Here is a 16,931-nt window from a genome sequence, read left to right as displayed (position 1 = left end):
CTGGCGTGAGGTGATATCTGAGTGTGGTTTTGACTTTATTTCCCTGATGAGGAGCAACATTGAGCATCTTTTCATGTGCCTGTTGGCCATCTGGATGTCTTCTTTAGAGAAGTGTCTATTCATGTCATCTGACCATTTCTTCACTGGATTATTTGTTTTTCAGGTGTGGAGTTTGGTGAGTTCTCTGTAGATTTTGGATACTAGCCCTTTGTCTGATATGTCATTTGCAAATATCTTTTCCCATTCCATCGGTTGCCTTTTAGTTTTGTTGATTGTTTCCTTTGCAGTGCAGAAGCTTTTTATCTTGATGAGGTCCCAATAGTTCATTTCTGCTTTTAATTCCCTTGCCTTTGGAGATGTGTCAAGTAAGAAATTGCTGCGGTCACTATGCCTTTTAAAAAGAATTCTGGGGCATCTGGCTGGCTCAGTTGCAATAGTATGCAACCCTTGATCTCAAGGTTGTGAGCTCAAGCCCTACACTGGGTGTAGAGATTACTTAAATAAATAAACTCAAAAATTAAAAAAAAAAAGAATTCTGTAGAAAAGTGATTCAGAACATGCAGAAGTTTGTAGGAATTTTCCATAATCAAAAGCCGCTATTGATAACAGAAAAATTAATGGTGTGGTCAATTAAAACAAGGTATCCAGAATGTACAAAAGATTCAGAATAAAACAGACCAATCCTTAGACAACCTTAACCTTACTAAGAGAAATTGCTCACCATTTTAGATAAAATTGGCCAACGGAGAAATACAGATTATTATCTTTTATTCAATATAAGGAATATTACTAGTAGAAGTAATATTTTTAAAAACTCAAAACAGCCTGAACTGTTCACCATAAAAGTTTATCAGAGATGAAGCGGTTCTGACTCATAAAAATTTAAGTATAAAAATTAACCCAGAAAAAAGATAATCTCACTAAAAATATGCAGGAGGTAAAACTGAAGTGGCTAACACTCTACACTGTAAAACTTGCTACTGACTAAAACTTGGCAGATGAACCAAACCTTCCTAATACAATTTACACCTTTAAAACTAATACAAACACATTGGACTTGGTAGAAGTAGTGACCACAGAAGCCTTTGAAAGATGACAGGGATAAACATCTTGATTGGCTGATTAAATCTTTGTCATAAAATTTACATAGGGAAGAATTGGAACCTATGATGATAATTTTAGTAAAACAATACTGAAAATAAATAAATTGAGGAAGGTTTTAGCTGAGATATATGGGAAATTAATCAAGGAACTGTTTTAATGGAATTAGCTCTAGAAAATACCTTTCTTATGAAAATTTCACTCATATTGACATGTTTCTGATGAAACTGGGGGGAATCAAACATCATCAGGGTGAAAAAAATAAGTGGGGCCGAAATATCTTTGATCTTCTCACTCCCATGAACTTTAATGGTAAAAGGGAACTCAGTTGGACAGTGTCAGCCTGGCGGTGGTCACCATCGGTGTACCTACACTTCTGACAGTGGCCAAGGATGTCTGAGTGACAAAGAAGGAAAGTGCCTCCTTTCCCAGAAGGCTTTAGCTTTTGATAAATGCTCCATTTATGGACTTATTTGTATCACACCATCTTGTCCCAAACAAGAATGTAAGTCAGCTAAATATATATATACATATATATATATATATGTGTGTGTGTGTATATATATATATATACACACACACACACGTACATATACATATATAAATATATATAAAATATATAAATATATAATATATTATATGTATTATATATTTAATATATAATATATATCTATTATATATATAATATATATCATATAATAATATATAATATATAAATATTATAATATATAAATATATATAATATATAAATATATATATTTAGCTGCCTTACATTCCATATATATGCCACATACACACACACACACACACACACACACACACGGTAAAATAAAATTTCAAATAAATGAGTGAAGATATCATAGTTTTGAGAACTATTCTGATTTGCCAGTCTAGCAATATGTCAGGCATTCATTGCAGCAGTTTCTTATTCCATGTCTCTGGATCGCTATAAATGGCTCCTTTCTGAGAATGAAATATTGCTGCTTTTTCTTCCCAAATACGTCAGTTCTAACTCATCTTTAGATTCATTCAATCCACTGTTCCAGTTTAGTAGTTTTGAAGTAAGCATCTTGCTATGCACTTTTCTTTGGTCTGGACTCCCTTTCCCATTTTATCACCTCTTTGTTTGGATCCTTAACATATGCTTTCTCTGTCCCAGAGATGTCATAAGTCTGTCATGTTTCTTCTTTCTTGAATTGAGTATTTCATCAAGTACTTGGACTTTGATAGGATCCAAGAGACCAGAAATGTCTTTTTCAAATACATAAGAAACAGTTAAAAGGAAAAAAAAATAGTAAAAGATACAATTAATATATTTAATGAGAGAAGCCTTGATACCTTTTTTATTTTTGATAAACCCACTTTAAAAAAGAGGCAGCTGCTGATACAGGGTATCAATGAGGATTGCATGGAAACTAAAATCCTGTAGACAAATCACATCACCTACCTGGTTCTCATTTTCCCTTGATCTTGTGGTCTGTGTTACGGGGCACGTAGAAAACGTGAGTCTCAGCTCTCGGGGTGTATGTGAAGGTCCTGTTACCTTCTCCGTTAGATATTAAACACAAGAACAAGAAACAAACTAAAAATAGATATACCACAGTGTGGAGTAATTACAGAGGTTTTAAAAAGTGCTGCATATTTTTAAACAGCCTACCTAATGGATGTCCTAGTAAGCCAGAATGCCCTTAATTGATATTTCTTCTCCATAAATAGTGTAAAACCATTTATCAAATGAATGTATGTTGCACTCCTACTCTGTGACCAGCTCTACGCTAGGTATACAGTAATGAACAGAGACAAGACTGCCTTCATAAGCATATGTTCTAATGAGACAGGGGGAGAAAGTTCCAAGAGACTCAAAAAGAGAAAGAATCATAAATTGTGATAAGAACCAATAAGACAAAGGATGAAGAGAAAGAAAAAAGAGGGGTTGGTGGGATAAAACCTAGGTGGTAAGAGAAGGCATCTCAAGGAAAGTATCATTTAAGATGAAATATTGTTACTTAAGAGAGGCAACCAGCCAAGAGCCAGAGTGGGAGAGAGTTTTCCAGCAGGGGCAACAGCATGAGCAAAGCACAGGTCAGGGTGCCTGCTGGTCAGAGAAGGAGTAGAGAAGGCTTGGAGGCCTTGCAGAGCCTGCAAGGGGCTCTGACATCGACGGCAGTGTTTTTTTCCTTGGACAGTCTGAAGCTTGCTCTCTAGGACTGCTGCATGGAGAATAGGTCGAGAGAGGATGCTGCAGAAGCAGGACACCTGTTCAGGCATCAGCACCACATTAAAAATTAAATACAACATACTTAAGGCCACTGATTGTATGTACCCTTAGAAATGGTTAAAATGGGTGAATTTTAAGTTGCATATATTTTACCCCAATTTGAAAAATTCACATAAGCAGGAAACAGGCATTCCCTAAACACACATTGCTGTTAATACCGTTCCTTCCTATCTCAGACCAACAGGAGCCCCCGGGAGCACCGAGCAGTACAATGTGGGAATGGTCGGCACGCACGGGCTGGAGACTTCTCACGCAGACACTTTCGGCAGCAGTATTTCAAGAGAAGGAACCTTGATGATAAGAGAGGTAAGTTGGTATAAAAACTGTGAAGAGGAAGTGCTTCCTTAAGTGGTATTTATATCAGAGCTTTCGCAGAGAATGCTGGCAGCGTGTATTTTCAGCATAGTGAATGGGGGTGGGCAGCCAGAAGAAACACGCGCTTCTAAATGGCTGAGTGATTTCAGTTGTCCACCGCCTTCTTTCCTGTATCCTTCTAAGCTTCCGCAGTGTGACTTAATTACATTAGTCCGAATTCTTCTGTAGAAGCTATGCAAATCAGAGTATAGAATTTGAGCTTGAGGATATAAAACTGGCAAACCCAGATGTTTCCTACGGCAGTGAACGGGAATGCGTGGCCTCACTCAGTAGCATCTGAGGCCTTGTTATGCCTCTTTTCCCCATGGCTTTATCCTTGTGGATTGTATGTATAGAAAATGGTTAGAAGTTCCAAGAAACGGTGATATCATCTTATCTGATTAAACCAACATTAAAAGGCTATTGAGCTATTTTTATTTAAAAAAAAAAAAAGAAATATGCAGATCTACTTAAAAACATACCTATTGCTTTGGGTGATTTTGGTTTTTTATCTGTATTTTTATTTTTTTAAGCTCATTTACTTATTTTGAGAGAGAGACAGAGAAAGCAAGTGGGGAGGGGCAGAGAGGGGGAGAGAGAGAATCCCAGGCAAGCTCCTCATTCAGCGTGGAGCCCGACGTAGGGCTCAGACTCTCAAACCATGAGATCATGGCCTGAGCCGAAACCAAGTCAGACCCTTAACCGACTGAGCCACCCAGGTACTCCTGATTTTGTGTGTTTAAACTCGAGGAACATCACTTCATTTGAGTGGGAGGCATGTGCTCGCTTCACATGCACTTCCTCACTGCATCTGTGCCAGCCAGAAGGGCCTTGACAAATCAGAATTTGTCTTCTCTTCTTTCACACTTCATCATCACCGTGTAAATTTGACAAGTCTCTGCTTGGAAGGAAAACAATAGCTGGTAACATTGGGCAAGAGTTACTTGATGTCCCCCCCGGGTCTGTGTTATCCTCTATAAAATTTCGTAAATAATAGTGTATGACTCATAAGATGACCCAAACAACACGAGTGTGAACTGTGTGAATCCACTTATATGTGGGTTTTTTTCAACACAGTCCAATACTATAAATCTATTTTCTCCTCCTTATGATTTTCTTAATAACATTTTCTTTTCTCTAGCTTACTTTATTATAAAAACATAGTGTATAATACATACACAAAATATGTGTGAATCGACTGTTTATGTTATTGATAAGGCTTCCAGTCAACAGTGGGCTATTAGTAGTCAAGCTTTTGGGGAGTAAGAAGTTCTACTCAGATTTTCAACTGCACTGGGGGACCATGCCCCTAACCCCTATGTGTTCAAGGGTCAACTGTAATTTATTTCATTTCACTCTCCTTTTACTTGTTATCCCTTCCTACTCTGCCTCTGAAACAATGCATATCATCTGTCATTCTACAGCCAGGATAGTTTGGGAAACCATAATAGCAGGCTTTGCTCTCCCAGGAAAGAAAGGAAGTGTAGTTTTGAGATGAATAAGGCCTTTGAAGTAATAATTGGCAGAAGGTCAGTAACTGGAAAAGTAGTTCACAAAGCAACTTGCCAGAATTTCATGATATGGCCCTGCTGAATCTTTGAAGTAGGCTTTGAAGAGCCCTATCCTGTAAGCCTGAAATAAGAAATGGACTTGGCTGCACAAGCTGACATTGTGTAGTGCTGGTATATAAATCTCCCAATGTGGTGAATGGATAATTCTGATGGCAGTATAGAAGGCTGCTGTCATTCTAACTTGCTGCTTGGAAAACCTGAGGGGAAATGTTCTGAGTGAGTGACTCTCTGACTCTGCTTTCTAATGCAGTTTATAATTTGCTAGAGTCGTTATGACAGAGTCAGTACCTTGAAGAAGATATTGGGAGGCGCATTTTCAGTTCAGTTGCCAGGCATATCCAAATGGCTCTGTGTTATTTAAAGCACCCCAGTATTCTGTGACCACAGCCAGTCACTTTGAAAATAGCACTCACCAGTGTCTTCTATGAATTTGATATAATGAGGGCCCCAAAACCTTTTTGTCCCTCAGTTTCTAAATGCCACCTTTCCCAAAGGTGGGCTTTTAACATAACAACCTTGAGTTGGAATCATTAAAAGTACAGGTATCACAAAGGCAAATGCAAATAAAAGTATGTCCCTGACAAAAAAAATAAGAAAATAAAATGAAAACTCATAATAGAGCTTAGTTTATAGGGTGCTATAGTTCAGTTCCCCAAGATGAACATCAAAGAGAACTCACTCAAGACAGCATTCTCATGGGAGTGGACAAGATGGTTCTAGAGGAAAATACTGGCTGTACTGCCCACAGTCCTGCCAAGACACACAAATTTGCCCTATCAATGCATACCCTGGCCCTCTGGTTCTACCTCCCCCTAACCTATGGTCCCAGAGGACCTTTCCCTACTCTAGTTCTAGAACAAACCACACCAGCTGTCATCTACCACATTGTCTATAGGGACCCATCTGTCAGAAGAGCTATTCTCCCTTCCCAACTTCCCCTGTTGCCCATTCTTCACCCAGCAGATCCCCGTGGGTCTGATTCAGCCTTCCTTTACTCCTTGAAGCCTCTCTTGGGACTCCATGGGCCTCTGTCCATAGCACCTTTCCTACTGACCAGCTGGTAATGGGAAGTGATAGGAAAAAGAATCCGCTTAAAACAGGCGTCCACTCCAGCTCCAATCAGCTACGGCCGAGAGCAGAGCCACCTATCACGGCAGCAGCCCAGAGCACCTGGGCTCTCCCAACGGACAGCCCCTGATTTCAGCACTTACAACCTGTGTCACTCGGAGCAAGTCAGCTGAATTCTCTGCACTGCAGTTTTTCCATGTGTAAAGTGAGGATAATGGGAGCTAGCCTGTGGTGGTATTTGAAGGACTGGGGGGAATACCATACCTAAAGGTTGGGCATGGTCCCAGGCACAAGTTGTTACTCAGGGAAATCTTAGTGCCCACCCCCATGGGAACGGTGAGGGCGTGAAGACTGTAGAAATTGTTGGGCTCTGTTACGGAGGTCCTAGAGGGCCAGGCTGTTGTTCATTTATCTCTGTATTCCTAGCAAAGTGCCTGGCACACAGAAGGTATTTAATTCAAAGGAGCTGGTTGAATGGACAAAAGGCCGATGACTCAGAGTGGGGAGATTCAGGGGTCGGTCACCACTGGATTCCTTCAAGCTTCTCACTGTCTGGGCCGTTTCCCTCGTTAGCCTCTTCAGGTCTTTGATAACCAGTGTGTCTGCCTCAGCTTTTGGCTCGAGGCAGAATGCTGGGGATAGAATAGAGAGCCCGTAAAACTGTAAAGAGGCCATGTGTGATTTATGCTACTGGGAGATTGGGGGGAAATGTTAAAAAGCCTTTCAGTATTTGAACAGAAGTTAGAAGAAGGGAAAAGCTGCCCGGTACACATAAAATAGGAGACAGTGAGATAAATTAGGACCGAACCCTGTAAATGTCATTGAGAAGACAAAATGTTCGATCCTGAGAACAGGCACTAGTACAAGCTGTGGATGCATGAAGACTGTGTGGACAAAATGAATCCAGAAAATGCCCCTCTCCTGGGCAGCTTGCAGGCCAGGAGCATGTTGCCAAGAAATAGAGAGAACCGCAGCTTTACAGTTATTTCTTAAGCTCCCTGGTAACATCCGTTACATGCACCCCTTCAGGAACTTGGGAATCTGTTTCATCTACCCCCAAAATTGCCTCCTTTCACTTCTAGCCAGAAGCAGGTGCAGAGTGGTCATTGTAAGACAAGGACATGCTCTGGAAGGGGGAAGCCAGGCCAGTGAGCCCAAGCCAGCCAGCCCCAGGGAAGGCAGGGAGTATGTCTACCTGCCTTGATCCTGGCCAATCCCTCCATGTTCAACAAAATGCCTCACACTTAGTAGTCACTCAGGAATGCTGGTTAAATGGATGAAAGAAAGAAAAGGCAAAGAAGGGAATCATTGCTTAATCAGATCTGCTCTAAGAAACCTCAGTGAGCTAGTCGCATAAATGTTAAATCAGAAAGCACAATACTGGCCAGGCCTGCAGTGTAGCTACTGGCTTTTAGGAAGCAGAACTGTCTTTTAATCCTGTATTTCTTCCCTGGGATCTTTGAGAGGAGGCTTTGTTTCGCAGAGCAGTGGTTTCCAAACTTGTTAGGTCATACAATCCTATCAGTAAAAATTTGAGAGCATGCCACTTAATTGCAGTGTATTTATTTATAATTCATGCATTTGTCCTACTTCTCATATTATATATATTACAAAATACCTTGAAAAGATGTTAAAAAGGGATGCTGTACAAAATAGTTCAAATACTGTTATTGACTATTCCTTGTTAGTCATGATGACTTCCGTTTTTTACTGCAAGGCACCATACTTGCTTGTAAGAGATTCAGTATTCAGATTCAGTAGCAGACACACACCTGTAGCTTCAAATAATCTGTAGTTTATTTCAGTACATTTTTTTTGTAACTCCTGTCCAATCTGGTGAATTAATCATTGTTTTGACCTCATGACTGACAAAGAGCCCTATGATCTGGGCAGATGGCATCTCTGCGTTTTCTTGGCGTACATGGTATATGGGTTATTAGTATTATCTCATCCCAGCCTCTGTGTTTCAGCAGTATTTTAGGTCATGTATGTGTCTTAGGGGTTCGCATCACTGTAACCTGATAATATACCTGCAAATCCAGTCAACGGTGCACCCACAGGCACACACACACACAAATACTGCAGGGGAGAACTGTGCAAATGCAGACCTCAGGAGCTCAGCCCCTCCGCCTGCCTTCCCATGGGAACTCCCACTTCCTGTGTGACCCTGACTGCCCTCATGCAGAAGCACAAGGCCGCAGGGTCAGTCCATATACTAAGCATGAACAAAGTTTAACTTCTTTTTTATTTTCTTAGTAAAATATAAATGTAAATGTTATCTTCCACACACCCCAGCAGGTCCGTTTGGGGACTGTGCCTGTGCTGTGTGAGGGGTGACACCACTCGGTGGCCTTCACCCTCCCTCTCTAATCCCTCTCTGATGCTCCCCATGTGTTGTGCCCCCTCAGACGTCTGGAGAGAAGAAGCGGTCTGGCCACAGTGACAGCAATGGCTTTGCCGGCCACATCAACCTCCCAGACCTGGTGCAGCAGAGCCATTCCCCGGCCGGGACACCAACCGAGGGCCTGGGACGAGTCTCCACCCATCCGCAGGAGATGGAGTCTGGGACTGAGGTAGGTGCTGGGCAACAGGCGTGACAGCTCTGTTCTCCTGGGGGTGCAGGGGGTGTCAAAACCCTGCCGTCTTCAGGAATAAGGCTTTGTAAGCTCCCTGAGATGTGTTGGTTCGGTTGCTATATAACTATTTACACAAATACTTTAATGGACGAAAATCATGAAAGCTGAGGGGTAAAAAGATCTGATACCATCTGGCCCAATGCCTGTTTTTACAAATGACAGTACTGAGGCTCATAGAGGTTAAGTGACTTGCCCATGGCACACAGCTAGCTTGTGACAGATCTAGGACTAGAACTTGGATTTCCTATCTCCCAGGCCAGTGAGAGAAACTTTAGCCTATATAAGATCCCATGGCCAACGGTTGAGGTTCATGTTTATATTGATTTAGTCAAACTAGGTTTGACTTAAAATGAGGTTGAAATTCTTTGTTAAATGAAAGATAAAAATCAATAGATAGATAGGCTCTCATCCATCTTCCTAAACTCCAAATTGTGTGGGAAAGGGAGAAATGGGATATTTAGCTTGCCTGTATAGAAACAGTCCCTGGAGACAGCCTGAATAAATACAGTCTGTTAGGCAGTGCTCATAGGTGTAGTTATCCAAGCCCGACCAGTGGATGAGTTCATGGGGCTTGGTCATGTTTCATGAATCACACGGAGGCCCCGAAGGAAATCATGAAGCATATGCCCTGGTGTTTTTGATGCTGTCCACACATTAATTTTTTATGATACACCCTTTGAATTCTACCTCAAGGGAAAAAACAGAGGTGCCTTGGGAGGCCGCATATCCTCTTGTGGCTTCCCACAGTGTGGTCAGGTTTCCTCTGCCTGAACATGTCTAACGGAACCTAGAAGAACCCCATGGGATTGGACTCTGGTTCAAATTCTTCTGCTAATCCAGCTCTAAGTGGGAATGTTAGTACCTGCCCCACCTCCTTCGCAGACTTCTTCTAAAGATCAAAGGAGAGAATGTATGTGAAAGCTCTTCATTTGGAAGGAGTCTTACCTTGTAGAGGGTGAAATCATTTTAATTTCATAAGGTGGAGGGAAAATCAATTGGATCTTCGTGGTTTCCTCCGTACATGTTTAGGGGTCCTGAGATGTTTTTATTTTTAAATGGCAACCTGAAAATAAAGCTAGAAAGTGAAAACTCAGTTAAAGACATTTGTCTGAAAGGAGATATTCTGATATTGAATGTGGGTCTGTTTGTGATATTAAGAGGACTTGAGCATAGTAGAAGGAATAGAGATGACAGACAAGATGAGGAAGTGGTTATTGTACCTTCTTTGGCAGAGCTGAAATATGGAATTTCACCAGGTGAAGCCCTGATATTTAGTTCGCTGTCCCCTAGTCGAGTCTGCCTTCATGTCTTTATTGAGATTTATTTTTTTAGCAAGCCCTCTGTGCATTGCCTGCAAATCTAGTATCTTCATGAAGTCCCTAAATAAGGCATGAAAATAGGAGTATCCTTTTAAAGCGACCATTCTGGGAGGGAAAAATATTCAATCCCTGGATGAAATTGTCCCTGAATTAAAGATTTTAAGGCTTCTTGAGCCGACACCAATCCACCTGCATCACCAGGTCAGCTTACAAGGGCCCAAAGGCTCCAAGAGGGAGACTTTGGTGGACCGGATGTTCAGGATGAAATACTGCTATGTGGGCATGCTTACTTAGTTTATTGTGTCAGCTTTTCTTAAGACCATTTGGTCAATATGCGATTGTTTGTACTTCAAGGGAGAGATAAGCTCTGTCATCACGGTCATCTTACCATGTGGTCCAAAATATAATTTGCCCCCAGCAACTCTTGCAATCTGACAATTAATGGAGCCCTGCAAAGGCAGAATGGCCAGTGAGTAGCCAGCACCGGGAGAAGCTGGAGAGAGAGGCACACCTTGACTCCAAGGGTCAGAGTGTGAACAAACTAAATAGATTGAAGAATCTGTAACCATTCTAAAGCCCAAGCAAAGTATTCTTGGCATTGTTCATTCCTGTAGTACTTATCTGTTCTTCTTAATCCTCTTGCCTTTCCATTAGTATGGCATGGGGAGCAGCACGAAGGCCTCCTTCACCCCCTTTGTGGACCCCAGAGTTTACCAGACATCTCCCACCGATGAAGATGAAGAGGATGAAGAATCATCAGCCGCGGGTAAGCAAAACTGCCCAGATGTTTTAGAAACAGCTTCGTTTTCCTTCCTGGTGTGACGTGATAAAGAAATGAATTATTGGTTTAGTACTTAAGCCATTTCCTGCTTAGGCCCTGTCTTAAAGGGAGGTTGGTTTTTTTGTTTGTTTGTTTTGTTTTGTTTTTATCATTATTATTTTTGTAGGATTTCTAAAACAAATATCTTTGTCTCCCATTTTTTTTTCATCTCTTCTATTTTGCTTCTGGTAGGAACCCAGAGGTATCCAGGGGCCCTGGGAAAAGCTGTTCCTCAGAGATCTCCAAACTTACCACATACTTCTCAAAAGCAATTTCTGGGTACAATGCTGTGCACGCAGTAGACACTTAATCCGTGCGTGTTGGGTTGTGTTGAGCTCTAGGTGTGTGCTTCCTACCGCACAGATCTGGCTGATTTAGAGGAGAGCCTTGCTTTCTGGACTTATGCAGCTCACTAATCATCAGGGGAGGCTTAGGCTAGTCTGTCAGTTGATGATACGGAATTTTAAAAAGTAAATCTTTATTGCCGTGTTCTATGAGATGGGGGTGGTGTGTATGTATTCTCTAAACTACCCAAGTAGTATCTTTAAGTCTGTTTTACTAATGGTTAAAATCCTGCTTCTGTGAATGACTTATACTGTAGTCTACTAAAAAAAAAAAAAAAAGTATAAAATGTACATAGTTTCAGAATTTCTGTGCCTTTCCCATAATGCACACTAAACGAGGAGAAATCATAGTGTTTTGAAGCCCCTTCTCCGTACCTCCACTGGTTGTTTTTTAAGATGCCACTGACTTCTCTGATTCTCTTTCTCAAAGCTCTGTTTACTAGCGAACTTCTTAGGCAAGAACAGGCCAAACTCAACGAAGCGAGAAAGATTTCAGTGGTAAATGTAAACCCAACCAACATTCGACCTCACAGCGACACACCAGAAATCAGAAAATACAAGAAACGATTCAATTCAGAAATACTTTGTGCAGCTCTCTGGGGTAAGTTCTTCTTTTTACCACTCGTTAACACATCGACCCTCAAACATTAAAAACCTCTGGAGCTTACTATCTGAAGAGCAATGGTTGAATCAGGGGTGTCGAGTCCTGACTTGAGACCATCTTGGCCTCAGGAGAAATCAAGAGCAATTTTACATGTAGCAAGAACTGATAGGGCTGCCTGGGTGACCCAGTTGGTTAAGCGTCAGACTCTTGATTTCGACTCAAGTCATGATCTCACAGTTTGTGGGATCGATCCGCATGTCAGGCTCTGCTTGGGATCCTCTCTCTCTCTCTCTCTCTCTCTCTCTCTCTGTTCCTCTCCCACTCTCGTGCTTGCACACACACTCTCTCTCTCAAAATAAATAAACATGAAAAAAAAAGCTGATAACCTAATGCCCAAGATAACAAGATCAGATTCAGAAATGACCTTGACACATAATAGTGATAGCTAAAGTCGGCTGCTGAACCAGCTACCATGTACCACACACTATTTGCCCAGCACTGTGTGATGTGTCCCCCATTCTGCCTTGTATGATCTATGCAATACCCTTCAAGGGGAATTAAATATGACCCCTATTCACAGCGGACAAGCCAGCCTAGAATGTTTTAGTGAATTGCTGAAGGCTAGTAGTAGCAAGAGAAAACTGGAAAAGGACAACAGATGATGAACCTTCCCTTTTAGTTCAAAACATCAACCTACGGTTCTTATAAAAAATGGTGCACGGGTTTTAGCTGACCTCAAACTCAGTATAGTTGGGATGAAATTCTGTCAAAGTCCTGGTCTGTGTTACTGCAACCATCACATATGGATGAAGGAAGGACATGACCCATCTGTATCCATCTAAAATACTAGGCCTAGTTTGGGGCACCACAATCTTATAAGGACAAAAGCATTTGAGATGTTTGGGGAAGTAGATGAAGCCTAGAAACCATTTCATGGGAGATGTGATGGAGGGAATAAGGCACTGTCCTCTGGAAAAGAGACAGAAGACAAGATGACCATGTTTGATATTGAGTAATTTGTGGACAGAATAGACATGTATGTTACTCAAAAAAATACATGTACAAAAAGCAAGAGAAGTCACAGAGTTACCTGTTTGTGAATATAGTTCAGTACACAGTGGACCCTCAGTGTGTTGGTGTGTGTGTGTGTGTGTGTGTGTGTGGTGTGGTGTGTTACAGGGGCAGGTGGGAGTTACTTTGTCTACGGATGAATTTTTAGGATGCCAACTATCCAGACAAGACCACTTACCTGCTAGAGCTTTTCTAATAGGGATGATTGCATGGGAGACAGGCTGGGCTAGGTTTAGATACCTGAGTGGTCCCTTACAGCCAATCTTTCTGCAACTCTCAGGCTCTTAACACCTCACTTGCATTGGTTTATCATTTCCCTGACAGACAGCAGAACCTTGAGGGCATGAGACGTTCGTAAGCTTTTGTGTGAGAAGGAGGAAGGGCTTTTCTTCCAGTGGGGTATGGAAATGGGGCCCTCTGCTGTATGGTGAAGGTGGGCAGGCTAGAGATCACTGCGTGGACGGGGGGGGGGGGGGGGGGGGGGGGCTGCACCTTGGAGAAGTCTTGAGGTGGGATTTATAGAAAGAGCCCAGAAAGGGATGGGTGTTACAGGAAAGGAATAAAGGTAATGATGCTAGTGTCACAGCTGTGCCCAGAGCATCTCTTAAGAAGGACTCTATACTAGGTAGTAAATGGCCAGATGTAATGAATGCTGCTACCACTTTATGAAAGAGAAGTAATTTCATTGCCAGAGGGGCAGTGATTTAATTACTATGGCAGGGCTTCCACTTCTTCACTCCCTCCTGGGGTACCTACTTGCCCATTAGTTTATATTAACAAGGCACAGTTTCTTAGGTTTTACAGGGACCCCAGATGCAGAAGGTTAAAGCAATAAAAAGTCAGTCTTGGGGTGCTTCTTATATTTGCAGGTGTAAACCTCCTGGTGGGAACGGAAAATGGCCTGATGCTTTTGGACCGAAGCGGGCAAGGCAAAGTCTATAATCTGATCAACCGGAGGCGATTTCAGCAGATGGACGTGCTAGAAGGGCTGAATGTCCTGGTGACGATATCAGGTATGTTACTGGGATGTCACCGGAATGACCAAGTCCTCTTGAGTCTGCACAGGTAGGAAAGGCCATCCCCTCGGTTCTGAAAAAAACAGTAAGCTCTGCCCTTCCCAGCTAACAGTGACATAAGAAATTATAGCAGGATAGCCAGAGAGATCACTCAGGTTTTGTAACTCCGGAGATACTGACCTCCAAAGGGAAGCCTCACACCTCTGCACGATCTCTGAATCAAGGAGAAGTACCACAAAGGCTGTATGTTTATAGGCCTTTAACCTCTGCCAGGGCTCAGCAAGGATCTTTTGAAGATGTCTGAGCTCCAGTCATTGCTACCTACTCTCAGGTGGAGAATATCAAAATGTAGGCTTCTCAAGGTGGGAAATTTTATAAGCAGAAATGTCTCTGGTCTCTTTTCTCTCAAGAACTGCTCTAGCTTATATTCCACTGATGCCAGCAAATGCAGCTGGCCCATTGGGTGATTGAGTCTGCAAAGAGATTCAGATGTGGGAATCATTCCTGCTACACTCTGCAGCTTTCTGGTTCCCAAAAAGAACTCAAAAAAATAAAAAAAGCCTACACAGAAGTGAAGTTAAAAATGTAACAAGTTAACCTTTTGACAGGGTTAAAAATGTAACCTCAAGGAGCCTGTATTTATTGAAAGCTCTTTCTGATGATCTTTGAAGAAGTTTAATCAATATCCCTTTTCCCCTGCCTTCCCATCCCACCCAGTATGAAACCACTGCACCTCTGTGCATTAGAACCACTTGAATGGATGGGAGAAGCCCAGAACAGTGGGGTCAGAATGCCTGGGAGAAGGGCCCAGGTATCAATAGCTTTCATAGTTCCTAAGTTGTTTCTAATGCGCCGCGAAGTTTGAGAACCAGGGCTCTATACTCAGCCATCATTTCACAAAGAGAAGACACAGGGCTACTGGGTTCAACCTTGAATAAAGTTTAACTCTTGAGCTGTATTTCCATTTTGAAAAACTACCTTCACTTGATGCTACAATTCCCTCTTTCTTTTGCCATTCCACAAAAGTTTCATCCCTTTTTATTCTCTCCAAATAAGAGTTAACTGAGTAAATTGTTCTTGCATTATCATTCGAGTTTAATTCAATGTAGTCTTTTGTTCTTGCTAATGGCTTTCTTGACTGCTACACCGGCAAATCAAATTTAAAACCGTACAACTGTCACTCACCTACCGAAAGTGGAAATGATACCAGAAAGTTCACATTCTGGCTTCATTATGTTGTTAGTGACGTACCCCCGTTCTTAAAAAACGTAACCGTCTCCTCTTATCATGAAGTGTAGATGGGGAAAGTGGAAAACGAAAATAGGAGCAAATGATTCTTGAACTGCCCTCCGATCTGCATTGGCACAGAAAGGAGGAAGCACTGGCCTTTCTGCCCATCCTAGCTGTTGGGATCAATTCTGGGCCTCTGTCTATAAAAAGGAATAGCAACTGCACAGTGACTTCCTTCATTTATGAATGCACTCTCCTGTCAAATCCAGTGTGTAATGCTTCAATACATTTTCTTCTTCTGGAACTCCTGGGCAGCTTAGTCTGTTAAGCGTCTGACTCTTAATTTCGGCTCAGGTCATGAACTCAAGGTTCATGAGATCGAACCCAGCATTGAGCTCTGTGCTGATATCACAGAGTCTGCTTGGGATTCTCTCTCTCCCTCTCTCTCTCTCTCTATCTCTCTCTCTTTCTGCCCCTCCCCTACTCATGCACACAGGCTTGCTCGCTCTCTCTCTCAAAATAAATAAATACACTTAAAAAATAAAAATAATAGATAAATTTTGGGGGTGCCTGGGTGGCTCAGTAGGTTGAGCAGTAGACTTAGGCTCAGGTCATGACCTCACAGTTCGTGAAATTGAGCCCTGCGTCGGGCTCACTGCTTTCATCATGGAGCCTGCTTCTGATTCTCTGCCTGCCTCTCTCTCTGCCCCTCCCCCAATTCTCTTTCTTAAAAATAAATATTTTTCTAAAAAGTTAAAAAAATAAATAAATGTTCTTCGTCTTATATATATCACATCTGTAAAATATAAAACATCTTTTGATGCCTAAGAGAAATCAAGGGAAGATAAGTACCCAAGAAGTAGAGCCCACAGGCCTAAATGTCTGATCACTTAGGAAGAGCCTCCCCAAGGCACGTGTTCTTATCTGGTACTCAGATGATCTCATAGGGTATATTAAATTTTTTGCTTAAAAACATTTTTAAGATGTTTTCTTATCACAGAATTCCTTACCCCAGGAGCGCTTTACCAACGGGAATGTTGTATTTTCCAAGTACACATCTCATTCTCTCCTATTTTTGTCTAGTAAGTGATCTCAGAATCATAAACATGTCCAGGGTTATCTTGTGAGCCCAGGTCGCCTTCATTAATTGTTTCTCTTGTCTCTGTATACAATTCTTTTGTTGTTGTTGTTAGGTAAAATAAAACTACCACCAGCTGTCATCTTTAAAGTAATAGAGGAGGCGAATAAGAAGCTCTCTGTTAACATATGTTATTAGGTTAGAAGGTGAGGGAAAGGCAGTCACACATAAGCATAGTAAAATGTCCAGTTATCAACGCTCCTTCATGTAATTAGATCTAGAATGTTCTGGAACTCTGATCAACTATTCTGTTACACAGTTAGGTCTTGAAACTGCCCTTTGCATTGAGAAGAGAGAGTAAGAGCAGCTTGCTCAGATAAGAAACAACCTGAAGGTAAAGACAAATTATAAAATGGTTATTTGTCCAAAACACTTGGAGGT

General features: G+C 41.7%; 1 protein-coding gene across 3 annotated transcripts in view; it reads left to right on the top strand.

Moving 5' to 3' along the window:
* TNIK (TRAF2 and NCK interacting kinase) overlaps window positions 1-16,931 on the top strand; it is a 392,919-nt gene that overhangs the window by 362,569 nt on the left and 13,419 nt on the right. For all 3 annotated transcript variants that reach the window (XM_047874618.1, XM_047874617.1, XM_047874619.1), the window contains 5 exons: window positions 3,556-3,685; window positions 8,781-8,945; window positions 10,982-11,093; window positions 11,922-12,092; window positions 14,036-14,179. In XM_047874618.1, coding sequence (XP_047730574.1) covers window positions 3,556-3,685; window positions 8,781-8,945; window positions 10,982-11,093; window positions 11,922-12,092; window positions 14,036-14,179 — 722 coding nt within the window. The remainder of the gene's footprint in view (window positions 1-3,555; window positions 3,686-8,780; window positions 8,946-10,981; window positions 11,094-11,921; window positions 12,093-14,035; window positions 14,180-16,931) is intronic.

Source organism: Prionailurus viverrinus, chromosome C2, assembly GCF_022837055.1.
Source record: "Prionailurus viverrinus isolate Anna chromosome C2, UM_Priviv_1.0, whole genome shotgun sequence".
Classification (NCBI taxonomy): Eukaryota; Metazoa; Chordata; class Mammalia; order Carnivora; family Felidae; genus Prionailurus; species Prionailurus viverrinus.
The sequence above is the reverse complement of the archived record's forward strand: the minus strand, read 5'-3'. Positions and strand labels throughout refer to the sequence as shown.